The sequence below is a fragment of the Cydia amplana genome, chromosome 8 (genome assembly GCF_948474715.1).
Source record: "Cydia amplana chromosome 8, ilCydAmpl1.1, whole genome shotgun sequence".
NCBI lineage: Eukaryota > Metazoa > Arthropoda > Insecta > Lepidoptera > Tortricidae > Cydia > Cydia amplana.
Window position 1 is genome coordinate 14,263,296 of NC_086076.1, and position 24,556 is coordinate 14,287,851.

Here is a 24,556-nt window from a genome sequence, read left to right on the forward strand (position 1 = left end):
TGGTGCGCGTCCCAGTTCCGTAGCCACATTATTATACGTGTAGTAATAAACATCAGTTAGTGCGAGTTGTAAAGTAATAAGTGGCTGATAGAGCCACCGATAAACGTCATCTAATAATTGCTTTCTGGCTGTTGAACGAAATAGGAGAACTTGATGCCATGCCTTCTTTGTAAACATCGCCGTTGAAATAGGAATAGTGTTTAAAGTTCGCGTAGGTGTGTTCACTGGAAATGAAAGGCGACCGCTTTTGTCACCTGCACTCAATAGATGGACTCATAGTTTTGATTCCCGGGCGCGGTAACGCGAGACCTGCGGCGCTTGCGGCTTGTGGTACTCGGCGCGGGATCAGAGTCCGTTCTTCGATATTTCCTCCACCGTTCAATTCAAATCACACATATTATATTACTTCTCTCGCTTTTTATTATCTCAGGAATGGACATTTATAACTCGTCGCTTAATTTAACACTTTGGCGTTTCCGGCTCACTTTTATTAAATTCCCTATGACTCCGAACTCGATCAATACTGTTCGGCCCGCAGCTTTGAATTAAGATAACGGTTTTATTAGCTTCTAATTCAATTCGTAGAATTTGCCTTATCTATTCAACGTAAAAACCTTTTTCTATTTGAGTGCGGCTTTCTCAACATTAGTATGCTATGTTTTCCGGGTGTAGAGAGCTCAATATACGCGCCGTGGATATTCGGAAGCGTTAAGAGCTCAAGAACATTGCGACTGAAGACAGGTATCGAGTTGGCGACTGGGTCGGCCACGATCGTGTGCCGGCATTCCACGCTACTACGAGTAGACAATACTGAGACAATTAATAATACTCCTAGCCTATTATTGTTTTAACATCCACAATTGTATGCTCAGTTATCTATTCCGTTAGATTAGATATATGGAGCGATAGTGGCGCTGGCGTCTTCCTGGAATATTACTGCGAGTTGCAATTGTACTTGATCAAATGCAATGTAATAGGTATCAATTATGGTATTTGTGTTTTTAATATCAATGTAAATTTATTTGTGTCGTTGGCGTACATGTCGCCGTCAACTTTTTTAGATTAAGTCAGGTCCCCACAGAAAACCAGCGCCACGGTTTGCCGCGGCATTATGCTGAGTGGGGATCCTATTTTAGCGTCCAAATGTCCTTTATGTCTGCATGCTTTTATTTTTTTCTTTGTATTCATGTTGTGGCGTTAAAATAAATGTATTTCTTCTTCTTCTTCTTCAATTTGTCTTGCTGATGTTTTCTTTGTATCGATGACGTGTAACATATAGGTACAAGCTATTAAAGTTTCATACAAGTACCTAAATCGGCTATTTCTAATCAAGATGGCAAACGTTCATCAAAAAAGACTTTTTAATTTAATTAAAATAGGTACTTGTCAGTGGAATGCTCTTTGAAACTGTGTTATTTGCTTACAAATGTTAGAAACGTAATAGTTACCTGCCCGTAATAGTTAATCCATAAACCTTTAACCCACATTTGTTCCTACTTACATTTATATCCGCAGTCGCAACATTGTCCTACCGAATTAGAATTTCAATTCTCCAGCCAGAGGTTAAATCATAACAATATGCAGTCGTTACCGTCATAAAGCACTAGTAATAGGCAAGCGGTGTTGATGCCTATCTCCGTTCGTGATTGCCTTCTTCCGCGAGCCGGGTCGGGGGTCGGGGTTTGACACTAGACCTTCGTTTTAAGCCAACTTTCTAGCTGTAACGTATCCCACGACTTATCATCCTCGTAATTTTCATAGTGCTTATAATGTGACATCAAAACTTAATCGAATCATACATACTTCATAACTGAGTATTTTAACACGCACGTGACAACATGTGATTAGAATAAATTGTAGTTGTAGGTATTTCATTACTTTACCTTTGTCACATACGTTTCGAAATCAAAATAGAATTTTTGGGTTGGTTATTATTTTTTCGACAGATTTCGAATTTGGTCGATAGAGTTCCTTATTCTGTTCATAAATACCTAATAAGCTCAATTTTACCGTATGTCCTAAAAACTTCCACTGAGTTACGAAAACGTATGCTATTTTTGTAACTCAACCGAAAATTACATTTTGTTGTGTCCCAAACTGGAATTTTGTATTTATTCCGTAATTAGGCAACACAAATGAAAAAAAAAATTAGATCATTTGCAATTCACATTTTAATCAAATTAGTTAGTTTGTGAGATGTAGATTCTTTGGCGTTGAAATTAGTTAGTTGGTGAATAAATAGGTCTCTGGACCCTGTTTCATCTCATAATTGGATAAATAAACACTGAAAAAGTTTACCTTTACCTACTTAACTCTAAATGGGTTACGCGCGACCCTTTTCGATTTTCGAGATCTGATGGAAAACCTATTACCGAAGTGTATAGATAGAAGTACCCGTCTCTCGATCATTGGCAAAGTTATTTTTGAAGAAAGAAAATACAGGTGAATAGACGTCTTTTATTCACAGTGTCGCGTTCAGTACGGATCGAAACGAATTTTTGTTTACATTTTAGCTGAACATACATGGAGTTCAAATCGATATAGCCCTTAAGGCCCTCCGTCAAATTCTTAACTTATCTATTAAAATGACAAAATGCTAAAATGTCCAGCGACTTCCCGACCGACCATGGATATAGAATTAGAAAATACATTTTATAGAAAAGCCTCTCAAAGTAGAATTAATTAGTGCCTGTGCAGCGCTGGGAAGTTTTCTCAGTTGTTGGCTTTTCATTTTCTAGAACTGAAGCTATTTGATTTCCCAGAAAAGATTAGATGTAGCTCGAACTTTGTATAGTTGTTCGCTAAAAGGTTCGCGTAATCTGATTATTTGTTAAGTATAGTCGTAGGTACTTGTTCTTTATAACTATCTAACTTTCAGATTTCATATATATATAGGGTATAATTATATATGAAATCTCTTAGTTACAAAAATACATGCAAAATAGAGAACTGGTTGCTAATATTTAACACCTATGTGCCTTAAGCTGCAGTTCTTGATAATATGGACGTGTTTTGGGTCATAGCGCCAGTCAAGTAAGTAAGTTAAGTAAGTAAGACGTGTTTTAGCGAATAGAGCACGTAGAAGTCATATATTATCAGTCGCGATGACACCCAAAAAATAACACGCGATGTCTTGGCCGCAGACAACCCGTACAAACTGGCCATTATGCAATAAAGTGATCTGATCAATCAATAGAGCAGAGTGGGTCCCGCCATGCGTACCGCTAACGACACACATCCTCCTCAAGCATCCTGGCTAGGCACCCTGCTATTGACTTAAAATTGAATCTGCTGCAAATAACCACACTATTCTATTAATAGACAGTTTCTCACGCCCATTAATTCGTCGTAATCTAACATACATAGTGTGTCGAGTTTGTTTATTGTTCGAGCGGCGTAACTGACACTGAGCTCCGAGAAATGATGAGGGTAAACAATTAAGTATCTGTAGGAACATCGGTAGTTGTAAGAATAAGCTGAATCTTCAGGCGTTAACTCCGTCCCTTAATTATAAGTGCTATATATCGTTAGTAGGCTTAATAAATTAACTTGCAAAATCAAATTACCATACATCGGGGTTTTCGGTGCGGAAATGATTTCGTGTATTTATAACTTTGTTTATTGTAAAATACTTACCAATCTATGAATTAAACGTAGGTAGTAAGGTCCAAATGTGCTTAGAAATGTTAAATTAATATCGTTTTTACACTTTTTACATGTTATTTGGCTAGTGTAAAACATTCCCGCACCGAAAACTCCGATGTATGCAAATTACATAGGTACTTCAGAACCTGGAAAGCCTCACCAAATTCATTTAAAAAATTGTAAACTTATTGCGAGTTTCGTAATTTGTAAATTTCATGAAAGGTAAAATCTTTCTGTGGCACTGAAATACCTTCGTAATAAGTATTAGAAGAAAAATGCAAATCATACAAATCTGCATATGGCACAAGAGCTAGTTAGATAATAGTGACGGCACTCCGTTGTTTGAATATTGTAATAGCTTTCCCTATATTGTCCGGAACGGGGGCTGATTCTCTTAGCGAACTGCTTGCATTGATATTGGAATCGTATTGGTCCGTGCGTTATTGCCTTATCGCGCATTCGCATAATCAGATGGATTTGAATTTGTGTAGAAAACAATCGACTATTTGGTTGTAGGTGAATGCAGTCCCATGCCAAGTACTTTTTATTCTGATAGCGACATGATTAAGAGTCTTTACAATACGTACTAGCAAAAACTTCAACGCCGATGATCTAAGTAGGCATTACATATGCATCTAATTATAGAGTGCCAGCAGAGTAGATAGTTTTGCACCTTGCTGAACCTAGCACATACCTATTTCAGCTATTGGCAACAACATTGACTAGCAAACACTACATGAAACGCGAGAACGCTAACCAAACGCTAACTATGTTTACAAAATGTGTCACGTTTGCTTCTCGAGCATTATTTAATATCGTCGTAAGTCACAAACTTTGCAAACCAGGGTGCCGATTTTTGAAATTCGACCGCTCGATTTCGTGTATTTCGTTCAGTAGTATCTCCACTACTAGGCATGTAAATTCTACTAATAGAATTGAAAACGAGTGATAGGTTCCACTAGGTTCCCAATTTCTATCGCTCATATTTCAAAAAGCGGCCAAGTGCGAGTCGGACTCGCCCATGAAGGGTTCCGTATTTAGGCGATTTATGACGTATAAAAAAAAACTACTACTACTAGATCTCGTTCAAACCAATTTTCGGTGGAAGTTTACATGGTAATGTACATCATATATTTTTTTAGTTTTATCATTCTCTTATTTTAGAAGTTACACACATTTTACCACTTTGGAAGTGTCTCTCGCGCAAACTATTCAGTTTAGAAAAAAATGATATTAGAAACATCAATATCATTTGTGAAGACCTATCCATAGATACCCCACACGTATGGGTTTGATGAAAAAAATTTTTGAGTTTCAGTTCGAAGTATGGGGAACCCCAAAAATTTATTGTTTTTTTCTATTTTTGTGTGAAAATCTTAATGCGGTTCACAGAATACATCTACTTACCAAGTTTCAACAGTATAGGTCTTATAGTTTCGGAGAAAAGTGGCTGTGACATACGGACGGACAGACAGACATGACGAATCTATAAGGGTTCCGTTTTTTGCCATTTGGCTACGGAACCCTAAAAATCAGCATTTCGCTGTTTTCCACCGATTTTCGAGTGACGAAATCGAGCGATCGAAGTTCAAAAATCGGTCCCCTGATCTCTACATAGTCATTCCAATAAATAATCGTCATATTTAGGAAATACTCTAGGTACCTTTTCTTAATCTTCTATCCTTCGATAAAGTATTAAAAAATCGTTCATTACGGGGTGATTTAGATGGCGGACGAACTCGCATGCGATTTTAGTTACATTGCGGGCTGTTGTTGGTTACGTCAAATTCAACCGACCGATGGAAACCCGCAATGTAATGAAACTCGCATGCGAGTTCTCGCATCGTTTAAATGAGCCCTTAGGATCGTGTCGGTCACTGGCTCACTGGTACTCTTTACAACTAGGTACATGCGCCTGCGCAGTTATGGATATGCAACACAATTGGATTTTCCTCTCAGGAGCCGCGTGCCAACTTTCGCCTCCATAAACATTGTGTAATTAGCAATTGTTTGTACTGTATTTATATGTAGCTGTTAGTTCATTATCAATTGTGCAAGTGCCTAGCTGAGTCATTGAAATGCACCTTACTTACTTACTTCATCTAATATAGTGTTAGAGATGATACGGTTATAAACTTATTTTAATTCTATGATAATGAGTTAAAATGTACCTAATATGTATCATAAAAAAAATGTATGCCTAATATACACTATTAGATACGATAATCCGTAATTTGATTATTCAAATTAGAAAAACATCAACGTAGCCGAAAACAGTGTAAACATAAAAGTAAACAAATGCACCTGTACAGGTATTTCAGCCGCGATTCCACGGTCATCCAAGGTGACGTCACAAGCACCGCAAAACTGTATCACTACTTCATCAAACCCCTTCAAAGTCCGATTGTTTGAGTGATTAAATTCGATTTATCGTATGTAGTCGCGCTTGCCAGCGCCGAGTTTCGTTCGACACGCGCTCCTCGTAGCGAGCAATCAGTAACTGAACGTTTGGTTGGGCCGGACCAGTTATTATGCGCCCACCAAAGGCATCAATATACACTAACACGTGGGTATGGCGCTGATATCACATCGCACACGGAGCCGCTTATCGCTGCATCGCCGGTAAAAGCTCGTGATTCATCACAATTAGGTTTCGCATGTGACATCAGCATCACCGAGGAGAGGTATGCAGCTAGTGTCAACATTGTATATGCTACCTACCTGTGATAATACCTGTGCTTTCATTCGTCCGAACAACTGCCATTTTCTACGTGGATCACCAAGTTGCAATGAAATCCGGAAAATGACGTCCATTTCCGTACTTTCGTAGCCTCACCACATAAAAATAAAATGTTAACCTAACCTTCTAACAAGGATAAATAAAAATTAAATAATCATTTATTTCAGATCATAACAATTCATAGAATTTGTTAGTTTATCTTAAGCTAAGTACCCAATAATAGTGTTAGTATTTACATAATCACTAATTAACCTAAGTACAACTAAAAAGGAACCAGCGGCGTAGCTACCTAGGGGCTAGGCGGGGCAGTGCCCCGGGGCCCTCAAGCTCAGGGGGCCCTCGAATCATTACCAGAAATCTCGATCGAACTGAACTTTTGGAAATTTCTCCCATTTTCAGAATAAATATGACAGGTTGCAACTGCAACCCCACTTTAATCATGGCAACTCAGTTGAGAGAAATTCAAAAGTTATGCCTAGGGAATTCCCCTAAATTCTTTCTGTAGGTTGGCAGTGTTGTCAATTTGACGGATAGTGATATGTGCGTTTTATTATCCATCGATGTGCGTTTTATTGTGAATTCGAGTTAAGGCCATAACACACTATCGCACCGCACCAAGGTCATTGTGCGACGCACCGATAAGAGCGAGAAAGAGATATCGCTTTCTCGCTCTTACTTATGGGTGCGTCGCACAATGACCTTGGTGCGGTGCGATAGTCTGTTACCACTATTAAGATTTTTTTTTCGAGAACGGTTAAAAAATTAATTCTGTATCAGGAGTAACCCCGGCTACACACGTAACGATAAATGGTAGCTTTAAAACTGTGCAGTCCTAACTGCGCAGTTTTATCAGCCGTGTGTATGACAAATCGTTGTCGATTATCGTAACGATTTGTCATACACACGGCAGATAAAACTGCGCAGTTCGGACTGCACAGTTTTATCGCTACGATTTATCGTTACGTATGTAGCCGGCATTAGTAAGCTAATGTCAATAAACTTTTTTGTACTGGTCAATATAGTGGTTCAATTTTATTTGATTTTACCACTCATATCTTGGAGGATATAAACGGAGACGCCATGTCTAAAATTTTCGGTACAAAATAGTCTGCCGTTTTTTGCGGGGGAGGGGCACATCAAATGTATAGGTACTACGTCATGTCAGATAAAAGTCAGTCCATACATATGGTTGACATGAGGTTGACCATTGGCCGCCTATTTTCGACAGAGGGGTACGCCTGTTAATGGCGGCTCCATTGTTAATTACTCCGAGACTCATATTGATGTCCGTTAAGTCAATAAATCGTGTCAAATCTATAGATTTCGGCTACAGCTCATTGTATTATTGTATTTGTATAACGCGAAATATCGTGAAAAAATGTAAGTCAGTCAGTGGCTGCAGTTGGTACATTGATTCAGGTCCGCGGGCAGGAGATCGTTCATGGTCTTCACCGTTAAATGTGGTAACACTAACGGTGATAAATTTTTTTTCCGGGGATTCCCCAACGACACTTGTAGCGTATGATTGTGTTTCTCTTTCCTTTTATTTTACTTTTAACGTCGTCAGTGAACAGTGAGTACCTACCTACTCGAGCACAATCTAACATTGTATTGTTTAATTAAATTAGAAAACTAAAATTATGGATAAAAATAAGAAACCCAGTGGTGCATTTAAACGCAAACAACGCCAAGAAAGAGAAGATAGTAAACAAAAATTGCCCAAAATTGACAAGTTTTTTAGTCAGCCTTCTGCAAGTACATCTGGCCAAAATATTTCTATTGATAGTGACTCAAATAATGTGGTAACTGCAGTGTTGGTTGAGAAGCCTACTGAAGAAAATTCGACAATTATTGCAGTTGGAGATACCTCCGCCGCCGATCATGTGAACGTGGATGATGTTTGCATGACACACATAAGAGCGGAGGGTTTGGAGGAACCACAGACCTCTACATTTTTCGAAAATGTGTACGACAAATCTTCTTATGACTTGGGAAACTTCACGAACAAAATATTAAGTGATAACGAAAAACGTCAAATTATTGATATGGGGCCTTTACAGCCTTCAGGACCTTTTCCAACAGACATCAACCAGAACAATAGGTGTTTTTCAAAATCGTACTACGTTTCATGTTCTAAATATGGGCCAGTTAATCGTTTTTGGTTGTGTTATTCCAAAATACTAGACGCTGCCTATTGTCAACCCTGCTGGTTATTTGCTTCACAAAGGAATAATGTTTGGTGTACGGGAATTCGAGATTGGAAGCATTTATCAGAAAGAATTAAACAACACAGTTGTTCGAGTGGCCATTCAGAAGCATGTGCTGTGTATGAATTTTGGAAAAAAAATGATACTAATACTATCGACAAGGAACTTGAAAATGAAATTCGCAAAGAAGCATCATTTTGGAGAATGGTTCTTCAAAGGTTATTCGATATCATACTTACCCTAGCAAAGGGTTCTTTGGCTTTGAGAGGACATCAAGAAGACTTAAGTCAGGAAGGATACCACGGAAATTTTCTATCCGTTGTAGAGCTTGTCGCCCGATATGATCACATTTTGCGGCAAGTATTGGATATGCCCAAAGGTAATAATAATTATTTCTAAGTTTTTTTATCGTTTTATTTTGTTTATAATAATTAACTGTTTATCAGGACTTTTTTGAAATTGTGTTTTTTTATGTTTTTAGGATCTACAAGATATCTGAGTGCAACAATTCAAAATGAAATGATTGAGACCTTGGGGACCAAACTCGAAACCCATCTACTAGAACAAATTAGAGCGTCACCGTTTTTTGCCATCATAATGGATACGACACAGGACGTATCGAAGGTAGATCAGCTAAGCATTGTTGTGAGGTATGCAGTAATAACCAGATCGGAAAATGGACAGCCAATTGATATAGAAGTAAAAGAAGTGTTTCTAGGCTTTTATGCAGCCATCAAACATGGCGCAGTAGATTTAGTCAACCAAGTGACAACATTATTTATCGACAAAAATATTGATTTAAAAAAATGTGTGGGGCAAGGCTATGATGGAGCCAGTGTGATGAGTGGTGTGTATAATGGTGTACAAAAACATATTAAGGATATCCAGCCTAACGCAGAGTACGTACATTGTGCCACTCATAATTTAAATTTGGTGATAAATGATGCCGTTAGAAGTTGTGTGGGAATACAGATTTTTTTCGCAACGTTGCAAGATTTGTATAACTTTTTCGGAAACAGCATCAAACGTTGGGATCTACTGTCAAAATTCACTGGTGAATCGGACACCACTCTAAAAAAACTAAATCCGACTAGATGGTCCAGTAGGGTCAATACGATATCTGCAATAAAACTTCGTTATTTTGATATTATCAAAGCATTATCAGAAATAGTTCTAAAGAGCCCTAATAAAGATGAGCGTAGTGAAGCAGAGAGTATTAAAACAAAAATGCTAAATTTCGAGTTCGTGTTGCTTTGCGAATTCATGCACAGTGTATTGAACGACATCAATTATGCATCCAAAACTTTACAAAAATGCGACATTAATTTGGGCGAGGCGAGTAAAGTTTTAGCAGAGACCAAAGCAAAGTTGCAAATTTATAGAAATGATTTCGAATTATTCAAGTGCAAAGCCAGTGAAACTGCAAGAAAATATGGTATTGATACCCATTTTCAAGAAAAAAGGCAAAGAAAAGTTAAAAAACATTTTGATGAATTAGCTGCTGATCACCGATTTCCAAACCGAGAAAAAATATTTGAAATTGAGATTTTCAATAATGTACTAGACACAGTAATATCTCAATTAGATACACGTTTTATTGGTATGAGTGCAGTCTGTCATATATTCGATTTTCTAACACCAACTATTTTATTACATGTTGATGAAGCAACTTTATTACAAAAGTGTGACGAATTCCAAAGAAAATATTCAGATATAATAGGCCCTAGTTTTTCACTTCAATTTATTAATATTTACCACCTAGTTTTACCTCAACTAACTCAAGCATGGACTGTTCACCAATTATGTAAGGAAATAATGAGCAAATATGGAGTGCTAGAATGCGACCTAACAGAAGTATTTACAGCAATGTTATTATTCTTTACAATTCCTGTCACTTCTGCAGCAGCTGAAAGGTCATTTAGCAAATTAAAAATAATAAAAAATTATTTAAGAAATAATATGGGCCAAACTCGACTCCGACATTTATCGCTAATAGCAATTGAAAACAAAACCGCATCAAGCCTGGATTTAAACGAAGTCATTGATACTTTTGCGAAAACTAAAGCTAGGAAAAAATTGTAAATATAATTGTTATTTAGTCAGTTGTTAGGCCCGACCATTATATAATAAACCCTTGAATCTTCTCTATTTCGTTTTATTAGCCAAACCAAACCTACACCCAGTATTAATTGTAATTTATGTTGTTACTGTTTAATACTATTATTACCTGCCCTGCAGTGCACAAAAAAGAAAGCTCTTTTTTGTGCACTGCAGGGCAGGGCAGGGCAAGGCAGGGCAAGTAGCTTAGCATTTTTGAAGTATTTGTATATTTCATATTTTTATTTGATAAAACTTAATCAGTTTACATAGCAGTGGGGCCCCATTTTTTTATTTGCCCCAGGGCCCTTGGCTACCTAGCTACGCTACTGAAAGGAACTGCAAAACATACGGGTCGCCCAGTCAAAACCACGTGCCTCCATATTCGACAGTATAAGCTGTTGGGACTGCTTCTCGCATGTAAACAAAATACTTACTCACATTAAGTATTATTTCATGAAATTATGCCAAAACTGTTCTCTCACATAATTACAGTTTGAAGTACCGACCTATGTATATACTTCCGTGCAAATAATAATTACTTATCTATTATTGGGCGGTTTTTTTACAGTTTGAGTTAAATATTGTGCATTTAGTTTATGATTTAACACCTTATAATAAGCTACATGTATCGTTGTATGGTATCAGTAGGTGTGTGGTAGGTACAATAAGTAGTCTCAGTAAAATCATCAACGTCTCAGACCTATAATCGGCCTTTGTTTCTCTTCATTCAACAAACACTCCAAATCCACGATCATGATCCAAATAACATTAAGTTTGTAGCTGGTGTGGTTAGAATCAAAAGTTATAATCCAAATATTTGTACTATCTGGCCCCTATTTCACCAAGCTGACAGGTACGACAATTGTCAAAAAAATGACAGACCTTTGTTTCACCACGCCGACATTTGTCAGTGACATATGTCGAGTGACAATTGTCAAGTGACAGGTGACAGATGACAATTTCGTAAATTGTTTTGTATAGAACTTCATATAAACATGACAGGTAGTTTAGTACAATTGTCCATCTTAAATTTAATGACAATTATTTTGTGAAACAAGGGTAATGTTTACTAGTCGACATATTTGTCAATTCTTCACAAGAGATCGTTAATTGCTTTCGATGTGCCGTGTTGTCATCACTAACATGATATTGATTGAGATCCCATCTGTGTCCCGACCCCATTTAATGCAGCGTATACTCGTACCTACATTATTTGTTGACAAGGCGTCAAAGCATTATTTTTTTGTTTGTTTTAAGTAATTTTTTCTGCAAATGCAAAGTCAGTGACGTCAAAGTAGGAATCTATTCGTACTTTATATATTCCCTTGTATAAGAATATCACCACTATTGCTTTCGCGGAGATTCATTTTCTAACTAACCAAAACCCTAACTTTACTGTTAGTGCCCAACTTCGCCCAAGTAAATTATTAAAAAAACAATACCTACCTAAACATACCTAATTTCGCTACCGGTCCCCAACTTCGCATTATATTTTTTTTTTTAAACTATACTGAGACTTATTCCAAATCCTAAATGTTGAATTACTAAACGCCTTCATAGGCAACAATTACAATTTATAATGGAATTATGATTTAATGCTAGTTAAGAAGAATTTAAAAGTGATTTAAAGCGATTTTTATTTGTACCCTAAAGGCGAATTTAGGGTACACAGTTTTGCGAACGTTTATTTTCAATGAACTGCAACAATGATAACGGGGTTTGCTAACAACGAAAACACTACAATTGTCACCCAAGCCTGACACAGCTCCGATCTCATGTCAAGAATTACCGACAAATTGACAAATATGTCGACTTATAAAAACTACTCTTGTTTCACCAAATCATTGTCAATTGGACAATTGTAACTAAATGCCTGTCATGTTTATAAGCACTTCTATACAAAAACAGTTTACGAAGTTGTCACTTGTCACCTGTCACTTGACAATTGTCACCCGACATATGTCACTGACAAATGTCGGCGTGGTGAAATTGGGGCCTGCTGTCTACATGGTTTCGAAGAAAACCGCTTACTTAGAATCGTGGGTTTACAGAGATACTCGTACACTTCCGAAGCTAGTTATTTATTCTTTACAAAGTTGTTTACACGAATACCCCGTCGATTTATTGTTTGTATTATTCGTCACCATAAACGGAGTCCGACTAAAAACTGAAAATGTTACGTCGACACATACCGGGAAGACACTTGATACTTATCTTGTTCAACATAAGTACCCATTAAAAAGGTCAAGAATGACACACTGGACATTTTTAACACCGAGAGGTGCCTTTACTTATACAATACAAGTATAGTACAATCGTGACTCGAAAGCCCAGAAGCTGCAAGAATGTATGATACATTGTGTATCAGTTGTTCCCTAATAAAGATATATTTCATTGTCCCTTCGTTTCGATTGCTTGATTCGGTTTGGCCCGTGGTCTTCTTGATCTTAAGTAATATTTATGGTTATTGTCAGGTCTTTCAGGGGTTAAAAGGCTCTGGGCTGTATTCAATATTAGAATTTAGTTACACGTAACATTCAATAACTGAATAAGTTTTTATAAAGGTACGCTGTTTTAGCAATTTGTCAACTAATCATACTATGGGAAATATTTGTAAGGGCATTATCGCCTACTTGAAACTTGAAGAGAATTCTTAGGTATAAACGCTTTCTCTACGAAAGCAGCTTGTAAATTTAAGGGCATTGGCACTTGGGCAGTTGTAACTTTGCCGCAATTTTGACAGTGTGGAATTACCCTTTCCTTCTTCTAATTCTAGAGAAAGCGCGTTGGCCCAATAGATTGACATTACGAGTATTAATTAGATTTGCATTCAACTTTCTAGCATCGCATGCATTGTATAATCACAGTGCTGGCTGCTTACATACTTAGATGTATCTTATCAAACTGGGTCAAGCCTCGCACGGGCAAACTGTTGCAATAATATCCTTATATACCAGCTTCAGCAGCAGTCCTTTGTTTTTACATGATTGCTTGAAATATTTATTATATGCGTCCATTGTAAGGACATTAGAATTATAGTTTAGTCTAACTACTAAGTAGGTCAGTAACTATTAGTAATGACACTTTGACATGTCGATATAACAATGAGATGTTTTGTAAATGATCAAAGTCTTTCGGTTTTTACAACAAACGCATATGCGTCAGTAGGTTTCTGACTTTATAGATCGCTGTAATCCATTAGAGCCTTATTAACGTCGAATTAGGAAGCCGATCAAGGATGATCTAAGTCATGGAGTGGTCTCATCTGACCATAGACAAACTTTAACAGTAGTTCTCTACACTATAATTAGTACTTGTGTTTTACGTGCGAGCAAAATGTAAGAGGAGTGCAGTATTGGCTCCATATATCTAAGAAAAGTTTAAAATAGCGATAAAAAGGTCTATTATACAATGTCTTTATTAAAATACCTATGTGCCCACATTTTATTAGTATTATAAGTTTGATCACTATGTGTGTGCGTGTCTGTGTATCTGTGGCTAAACGGATAAACCGATTCAGATGCAATTTTTCTTTAAAGCAGGTTTTCTAGCATTAGTTCTTAAACGTTTCATTTCGTCAATTAATATATGACATATACCTAGGTATTTACTTAATATGGTGTAGGTCAGTTACCTGCTACCTAAGCTCGGTAGTTAGGTGGCCTACCCTTTAATAAATATCATCTCTGGTTGCTCAGCGCAGTGCCAATATCAGCCGGTACCACTAAGAATAAATATAATACTTAAAAAAATTATGCTGTCAAATTGTAAAAAAAACAATTAAAAAATAAATTACCCATCACCATTTTACTAATACCTTCTTTCTTTTACTAATACTAATTCTTATATCAGACGGTACCTACAGATAGGTCAATTTCTCTTTCGCATAGAGGCACACAATCTTTTGCATTTCAGACATTTAGTTCGTTGTAGTTACGAACTCTATGCTGTGTGTAAGAGTTAATTTAGTCGATGAACTAATTTTTCCTCAGGTCAAAAACAAGGTAATGCTTTTTAGCTTCCAGCCACATACCACAAAGAATAGATCAACCGCAAATATTGATTCATTGCAATTGTTATTTATTTATTTTCCTCCCTTGAGACCAATTCATAATTCCTGTCATTCAAATGCTTTTTTAATACAAAAGGTAAACCGCAAAACCGTTACTAAATATAATGATACGACTAATTAGTTATATTAGTAATGCTCTTGGATAAGTTACTAGTTAACTTAGGGATATCGGTAATAAGTAGGTAACTTAGTCAGACCGTGTAAAACGTGCAATTATATCGTTACGCGGACGTCTACTTTGTCATTACAGGCGCTATAATAGCTTACGACTGCAATAAATATGAGATAAATTGACTTTGAATGCACAAACGCTCGAAGCATTTGTGTATCTACCAATCGCCGCGTACAGATAACATCAAAGGCGGTCATAGTGATAAATGACAATTGCCTCGTCCTTTAACTACAATAAATACTCCATTGAGACACTATGATATTATTTCTCGCCTGCTTATAATCATTAAGCGCCATTGTCAGCAACTTGTTAGGTTATTTGAATTGAATGCCTCTACGACTCTGTTATCGGTAGATCGATCTGTTGATAACGGTGGCTAAAGAGCAAATCTTGTGCTCTGTATGACATCGGCGCCAATGTCCAGTCTTTACGCCATAGCCATAGCCATATCATATCCAAATTAAATAAACATTTGGGGGCAATCTTACACAGATCCATCTAGCCCCAACTAAGCAAAACTGTGAGTGCTAGGCAATGATAATACTTATCCCAACTCCTACAAAAATGTAAGAAAAAAAAAAACAACGGGTTGCACTCCGGGAGTGCCGACAGAAGTGAAAACTCAATGACTAGTCCAAAATGTCTGCAGCACTATGTATAATTGACCCATCCTCCTTTCTATTTCCGAAACTTTAGTTCCGAAATTGCTGGTCAGTGAGCTTGTTTAAAATTCTAAATTCAAATTTGTAGCGTTAATTGTTTAAAATTCGAATAGAAATTGTAAAGATACCTTGCAGACCTCACATCTAAATATATTTGGTCATGATATTTCGAGTTTTATTCACCAGTACTAGAGTTCACTTTTATTAACGATTTCATCAAGATGTAGCTTTATTGAATTATATTTGAGTGATATAAAGTTACAATGTAATCTGAGATCCTCGTATTTCAGCCCGTACAAGATTAGAACCTTTTTCATGTAATGTCATTGAGTTTTTCTTTATTGATTTAAATGCCATCTAAATGAGTGGCCATCTAAATCTTACGGTCACGTGATCGCCTTACGCTGTCTCGAGTTTATCATTTTTTCCCCACCTCAAAAAGAAAAGTGCCCAGCGCCGCTAAAGAGGTTTTCATAATATCAACTTTCTAGGAAAAAAAACGTAAAGCTGTGTCGCTGACTCGGCGGATCTTAAACTTTGCGACACACAAACATATTCGAAAAATTTTGCGGCTTTGACCGGACAACAATGCTTAATCACTAAACTACATCAATACAGGCGACATACCATCTTTGGCAATATACACGCTGAGTTTGCTTTGGCCTGAGTGTGGATGCGTCATCGGAAGACGCAGGAAGTATACCTCAAGACGCATTCAGAAATATAAAATATGATACTAACTTGATTCCTATATCAGTTAGCGCTGATCAACTGCGCAGCTACATGTGTGCGACCGCGACGTACTGACGTTGAAATTAAATTTATATCATATTTAGCGTTTAAGAAAAGGGATCTTTGCGGAGCAAAACACTTGATGCTGTGCCGCCCACGACGCCGCCTCCGGCGAGACGAATATGTGTTTGAGAGACCGGGATACCGTCAGTGGGCCGTCATGTAAGTACCTGCAAGAAAATATGACACCATAAAATCCTTATCCCTATACTATTTAAATTCCGTAGTTATCAGCAGCGAAATTAACCAAATATATCGGAACACCTTTACCATAGGAGTTGACGTGTTACGATCTGATGCTGATAGTACCGAGATGGATGCATTTCAATTTTCAACTAGTTGCGCAATGTTGCGTCTAGATTGCCTTTATAAACCTTTATTACTATACATTAAAGGTGAAAACTATCAGGTACTAAATACCTAAGTTAAGCACTATTAGTACCTACACAATAGAAAGTATAGAAACCAGGTTCATTATTACATACATTACATCACATTGGTCCCTATCTCTATTGGTTGAATCTTAAAATTATACAAGTAAATAAGAATTAGTTATTTACCTATGAACATTACATATACACTTTACAAGGATGTAACAGATCGCAGTTTGGAAAATTCGGAGGTTTACAAGTAGGTAAAGCACCTATGAATTAATATGCGGCTTTGAAAATGTATGTAGGGTTTTGATGTGAACCCCCCGATTTGATTCGAAGTCAGGTCGATGTAGAACCGAGAAGAAAGCAATTAAAACATTTTACTGCTTATTGTTTAGTTCCCTGCGAGCTCATATCAAATGTTACAACTGGCTTATGCAATATCATTTTGTAAACACGACCCAATTCGCATAATGCACAAGGTTTATATTAACTGACCTGATTATGCTTTAAATAAAAATATTTATCGTTACTTTTTTCCGATTTTGATTCGTCTGTTAGGCATAAAATAAAATGACCTTCAAGATTACGATACAGTTTCCAGAGATGTTATTCAATCGTCATTTTATTGTTTGTCAATAGTACAAATTTAGAGAATGATTTTAGCTATTGAAAACGTGCCAAGTTCCGTTTGCTTTTGCTACCTGACTGATGGATGAACGTAATCGCATTTCATGGGAAATAGTGGGTGATTTGATTACTAAAACTTGTTTAGTCACAAGTGAATCATACAAATAAACGTTACTCGCCTTAACCCTGCAATGTACCATCATCGTCATCGCAAGAAGTATTAGTTACGGTGTCCGTAACAAAGATATTCACAATAACAGTTCTGGGAAGTGTTTTTAGCAAAAATTAAAGGGTAAGCTACAAAACATTCATAAGACCAACAGTGTTATTATTAAACTAAATTTGGTTTTTAGCACCATAGGTTAGAACACTTTCGCTCAGAATGGAGCAGCTACTATAAGTATTTTCATATACAACGTCAAAAAGATTTATTTCAAACCGATGCGTTTAATAAATTGTTTAATATTCTAGACATCTTAATTAAATTTCTCTCCTTAGACCAGGAAACGAGGGCGCTTTCCCGCCAGTCGGACTATATAGTGTATGATATATTTATTACAACATAAATTACATTTATTATACCTGTCCTATATCGATTTCGTAAAACGTACGCGGCATTTCTACGTCGCCTTGGGTTTCCACGCTCCTGTATACTTTATATTGGATACAGAAGTTTGTTTATTGACTTTTGCTTCCATTCCAATAAAAGGACCGTTTACATTTATTTATTATTGCATTATACATGACAGTACAAATGGCGGACTTATTGCTTTAAGGCATTCTCTCTCTACCAGTCAACCAATGGACTTAACCAGAAATATTAGGTACAGTTTATTTTAGAGTAAATGAAACTGTAACCATGACATTATATGAATATTAAGCTGTATGGATAAATCTACAGATATAAAGCCTGTCCATTTACCATGCCCATATTTGAGGTGCATTGGGGTAAACTCGAAAAAAATTGGGGTCGAATAAGCACGTTCTCGTCGCTATAACTGCTATAATATGAAGTTGAATTATGGAATTGTTGACATTATTTAATTTACAGCTTTGTACTTTTTTTTTAATGATTGACATATGAATTTAAATCTATTAATTATCATTTGTAACGAATTATTGTTAAATATGTAACTGACAGTGTATGATTAATACCAATAAAAATCTATCTATCTATAAGCATTATTAAGTTCTTGGCGCTCAAAGGGTTGAAGTATTTTCAGTCAGGTAACCCTTAATTTACGGTACATTTCGAGCACACTAGCAATTAAGATTAGTATCGGCCCCATAAAGTTAACTAAGGACTGAAATAACGTACGGTTTTCGCACCCGCGCGTGATATATTCAAAACAATGAATGATTAGCTCTAGCGCCTACAGTTGGGTTTACTTACACCATTCTCCAAATAGACTGTTTTCTTACGTTCGGGAGTCGCTATTATTCATACAATTTCGTAATTAAACTCGGGAAGTGCTCGGTACACATTGCTCGCGGAAATAATGCGTTTAGATGATTAGTAGGTAAAGGTGTTCGTAAGGAAGTAACGAGGCTCCGAACTTTTGAAATATATTTTATACATCGACATAATATTAGCATAACAATACTACTGCGAGCCATGTGAAGACAATATCAAATCTAGTCGATGAATCTAATATACTTAACAAAAACTAAATAAAAACGGGTCAAGTGTGAATCGGTTTTAAAAACAACGCGAGTCTGACTAGCACTTGGTCAATGAAACCTTAAAAAAAAACGGCCAATTCAGTATATTCTTAACGAATTTTTAAAAATGTTGAAGGTTCTGACGCTATTATCGATTTTATTATTATAAAATCTTAATTTAGTAAGAATTTATTATCATTATATTAAAGACAAAGAGGTCGTCTTTTGTTCGAGTATCTTAGAACTTAATTGCAAGAGGTTTCACTTTGATAAATTGGCCATAAGTCCTCTATTCAGTAAAAGGGACTGGGGACAATTACACTAATATCTAATGTCGCGCTGTAGACATTCCCTATCTTGGTGATTCGGGGATAAAGTGGAGGCCACAGACATACTTATACACAGACGTCGCTGTACCATATTTCACAATGATTTCACACCGTCACTAGAGTATATTGGTTTAGTAGGTATGAAAAAAACGTGTTTTACCATTTGTCAGCTTTATTAGGCTTTGCCATATTTACCTGCTTTTTCATACTTTCATGTGTTAAATTTGAATCAAGACAAACACACGGAATACTTAAGAGGGTATTGTACAACCGCTTATCCATACAAACGTAGTCCACATTCTCTTCTGGATATTGGCATAGGACCTAATGGAAAATATTCTTACACAGTTTGATGTATACAGACTAATGGCGTTATTCATAAACGGCTGCTAACTTAAATCAGTTTATGATCATCGATTGTCCCTATCTGTCGTTTTGTCATAGAGAGGGACAAACGACGATCATCAGCTGATTAACTTAGCAATCTTAGCATGCAGACGTTTATGAATAAGGGGGTGAATGTGTAAATTCAACACGGGCGAATATACAAACGGTGCATGGTTAGCATAGTACCTGTATAAAATAAATTTTGTTTAGAGATACAATGTAAATTTTAACTATACAAAATAATTCGGACCGCAATGTAAAGCAACACAAAAGTTACGAGGTACGAGCTTTTTAAAGTAAATCTTCAAATCACTGTAAACTGTTGAAGAAGTATCAAAAAATATTTTAACAGCTAGAATGTATTTTGTGTACCTCGCTGTGCGTCTTCTCATGTATATGTCTCTAAATTCGGCAATAAAGACGAGACTAACGAGCTTTCTTTTGTTCCAGGTGACGGCCCCGAAGTTCCCGGTGGTGATTAAGATAGGGCACGCGCACTCCGGCGTGGCCAAAGTGAAAGTGGACTCGGTGGCCGACTTCCAGGTACCTGTACCCTATATACTACCCCTTAAATACCAAAGTTCTGTTATGGTCTAGTCTAAACTAAATGTATAGATACTGTCCCTTAAAAGGTGCTAGCAAAGGTCTAAAGTAATAATATAATGGCAAAAATTAATAAATATAGTATGATGGGGGTCTTACACAAATCGACATAGTCTCACAATTAGTAAATAAAGTTTGTGTTGTGTTTGTACGAATGTAATTGACGAAATCTATATTTATAATTAGCACAGAGCTCTCGATATCTTTATGACAAATCAGTGCAAATTAAATATAATATTTCGACTACCATAATAAACTTAACGACAGTGGACGGTGCGACATCTATTTAGTTCACACCAGTCTTATCTCGAAAATCGTACTATACAGGGTGCTTCCTGTAACAGGAGCAATAAATTAAACTAAAGGCTGTACTCGGCAAACTGACCAACATTTGTTCAGCCACTTTTAAAAATTATGAATCCTTTAGACTTCCTCTTTATCATACAAAATAAATATTGCATTCAATGTACGCTGACATCAGTGTGTTTAGTGACGTTGCTTGTCACGCTTTAAACATAACAAAATTTGCAATACATTGCGTCTTAGAATAAACTTTAAAGTGTAATAAAAATCAAAACATAAGTTATTTTCAAAAGTTGCTGAACAAATGTTGGTCAGTTTGAGGAGTACAGCCTACAGTTTAATTTATTGCTCCTGTTACAGGAAACACCCTGTATATACCTATACTCGTAGAATTCAATTTTCGTAGCTGTATTAACGGCGTAAGTACCTAGCTCAGGCATGCAACTCTCAAATTACCAGAGGTTATGGGTTGATTTCTGGCTAATGGGTTGGTTTTCTTGGCACATATCTGCGGAATACTCGCAATTTGATTTTAACCACAATTTGATTTTTACAATATCGGAAGGATTTTTTTATAAAGTAACTACTTACAGTGAGCATGGGAAGATAGCTTCCAATTTGCTAGAGTCGGACTAAGCTAACTCTGCATGGCATTTGCAATGGCAAAGTATGGCGACGTCATCATTAATGTCACATTTCTAAGAAAATATGACGTCTATTATGACCAGTGATCGTTAATTTTCCAGCAATTTTGGTGCAGCATAGTAAAAATAAAGGATTTTCTTCAATTTTTTTCTAGGGAAAGGATTGGTTAAGGTTAATATTAATGTTATTAACCCTAATTATCTATTCCACCTAGAGGAGGGCATACAGATGCTTTTAACCAACAATGCTGCACCAAAATTGCTGGAAAATTAACGATCACTGATTATGACACTCACTAATCCTTATTTAAGTCGTTACTAAGTTGGCTTAGACGGTCTCTAGCATTTAGAGTAAATCTTAATCCCTCTAATTAATCTTCAAGAACACTTAAAGTTTTGAGTCCTATTTCAAATTGAGTCCACGACTATCAAGGAAATGGTTTAGTTTGGAGTACGTTGGCCGTTTAAGCTACTCATGCGCGTGGAGTTTCATAATTCAAGCTTTATGATAGTTAACTGTCTACAGATATGGGTATTTATTGCTTTCTCTGCTCATAATTCATTGTACTGACGTTCTTTTGTCCCACCTTTTAACTGACTACAGTTTACATTCTATAATATTGTTAAATACAATATGTATCTGCATAGTATAGTTGGAAACACAAGGAAAGTAGAAAATTAGTACCTATACTAGGCAAAAATCTGTGCCACAAAAAGTCTGCCATACTACATACAATTTATTGATTAAATACTTACACTTAAATAAATTCCGTTTGGACTGTTAACTGACTACAGTTTACATTCTACAATACAGTTAAATACAATATGTATTTGCATAGTATAGTTGGAAACATAAGGAAAGTAGAAAATTAGTACCTATACTAGGTAAAAATCTGTGCCACAAAAAGTCTGCCATACTACTTATAATTTATTGATTAAATACTTACACTTAAATAAATTCCGTTTGAACTGTTTTGAAGCGTATCAAGCAAATACCTAGATAGGTTAGGCTAGATTAGGATACCCTAAAACATCATTACATTTTTGAAGTTACTGTGTGACTAGGTCAATTTGTGTAAGATTTTCCCATACTATTTATTTGTTATTAATTTTATTATCAAGACAGTATTGTGTAACATAAGATTTTTGCTTTAAATCGATGTCGCCAATTATTTTTTATGACAAACGTACCATGTTAAACATTTGAGCAAGATTAATTTGACGCGTCATCAAGATTTATCTTTATCCTTAAGATTGAGTAGGCATACCTACTGAATTCTCGTCCTGAGATGGCGAACGTCTCATTAATAACGTAACAAATTATTTAAACGTATGCTTAAGTCTTATGCCCGTACCCGTATTACCACTGCGGAATTGTGTTTCGTTTGCGATTTAAAAAATGAAATACATGTCGACGGAGGACGGAGAAACCCCTTAAGCGACATTTTGGGTAAAATTGAGTTATTATATATCGGAATCGGCTTTTTTTCTGCGTCGTTTAATCTGGGTTACGAGGCGATCTGAAGAATTTATATAAAAAAAGACTTTTATTATGACATTTGCCACTCTTAGTTAGGTACATAAAAGTCAGTGTAGAGTTAGTTTAAACGGACTCTATATCTTTTAACTTAGTCGTTGTTTTATCATTCTAAATAAACATAACATAACGTTTTCAATGGTTTCGATATAACATAAAAAAAAATCAAAATATCTGCTTAGCCTTAAGGTTGACTGATAGAGAATTCCTTATGGCATTAAGTCCGCCTTTTGTACTATAAGGTTTTTCTTTTATGCAATAAAGATTAAATAAATAAATAAAATGTATATTATTTATTTCAAGAAATACAGAAATTTAAATAAAAGCAGTGAGAATCTTAGAGAAATACAGGATAATGATGTTGCCGCTATAAATATCAAAGAAATAACATTGCTGATTGTCTACATATTCCAGGACATTGCTGGGGTGGTGGCCATGCTCGGCACCTACTGCACCGTGGAGCCCTACATCGACGCCAAATACGACATACATATACAGAAAATTGGCAACAACTATAAGGCATTCATGTAAGTTGCAATTTAAACATTAACTAGTTAGTAAGAACTTGGTCTTTCGTATCAGCATTGCGAAATTACTTGAAAAATTTAGGTCTTATCGCTGGGAAAACGCTGATTTTTGAGTTTATATACTCGTATGTTTTATGATTTATATATGTCACAGATATTACCTATACATATATTTAAAAGTAGGACCATTTTTTTGTACCAGTACCACAGATGGAAAGCTTATTGAGTTGAAAGTTATGGACAAGGAACCAAACGACTCTTGTTAAAGGCTAAACCTTTTAAGCCCTATCTTATCAAACATTTAAGTACATTGTAAAACGATCCAAATTATCTCGTAAACACAATACAAATATACAAATTGCGAACATTTCCCTGACATAAAGCGGTGGGCGGTAAAATATAATATACGCACTTTACGCCTACGGGAAATATATAAATGTGTTCCGTTCTAAACACAGTAAGTAAGGGCTAGGCGTTTTTATTACAAGCTTGTGTGTGCTTGTGTTTAGATTCGGTCTTCGAGCTTTCAATTACTGTGGTGGATTTTAATTCACTTTTAATTATCGTCTCAAGTTGAATTGATCTAAACACGATTGTGTGGCACTAGCAGTGCCTGGTACCGCGTATTACCTATATCGGTAAAAGTATTCCTGACAGTTGGAATTCCGACATTTTGTAATGTTTTAGAATTTGATTAACTGTTTACATTCCCATTTATAACGGTCATCCATTTTGCTTTTGCTTGATTGGTTTTTGATTGCTTAAGACAATAGAAATGTGACCAAAATAGATATTAATAACAAACGTAGGTAGGTATATAATTATATAAGTATCTGATCTTTAACTGCCAATTGTATTGATTTGTATTGTGTTTATCTCTAGGCGCAAGTCTATATCGGGCAACTGGAAGACTAACCAGGGCTCTGCCATGCTGGAGGCTATCGGCATGAACGATCGGTACAAGATGTGGATCGATGAGGTAACTTATAAATACTATCTCACTCACAATCTTTACTTAACTCGCCTTGATCAAAGATTTACATCTTGATTGATCAACTGCTGGAGACGATCAAAGGTGAGTAAGTGTTGTCAGACTCATTAGGATAAAAACAATGATTTAATGAATTTTGGATACTAAAATCATAACTATAAGTATGTAGGTTTAAATAA

The 24,556-nt window shown here is 36.2% G+C and overlaps 3 protein-coding genes across 3 annotated transcripts in view; 2 read left to right on the forward strand and 1 right to left on the reverse strand.

Annotated features, from left to right (window-relative positions):
• Positions 1-6,155, reverse strand: part of LOC134650283 (tissue inhibitor of metalloproteinase) — a 49,745-nt gene extending 43,590 nt beyond the window's left edge. Inside the window, exon 1 of the mRNA XM_063505242.1 lies at positions 5,950-6,155. The gene's annotated coding sequence lies outside the window, so the exon portion shown is untranslated. The remainder of the gene's footprint in view (positions 1-5,949) is intronic.
• The window catches only part of LOC134650474 (synapsin), a 105,513-nt gene that overhangs the window by 76,857 nt on the left and 4,100 nt on the right, over positions 1-24,556 (forward strand). The window contains exons 11-13 of the mRNA XM_063505428.1: positions 20,223-20,315; positions 23,274-23,386; positions 24,269-24,365. Of these exons, the coding sequence (XP_063361498.1) occupies positions 20,223-20,315; positions 23,274-23,386; positions 24,269-24,365 (303 nt within the window). The remainder of the gene's footprint in view (positions 1-20,222; positions 20,316-23,273; positions 23,387-24,268; positions 24,366-24,556) is intronic.
• On the forward strand, positions 7,764-9,386 carry LOC134650582 (uncharacterized). Its single transcript, XM_063505534.1, has one exon. The coding sequence runs from the start codon at positions 8,026-8,028 to the stop codon at positions 8,989-8,991; it is 966 nt and encodes a 321-aa protein (XP_063361604.1). The 5' UTR covers positions 7,764-8,025; the 3' UTR covers positions 8,992-9,386.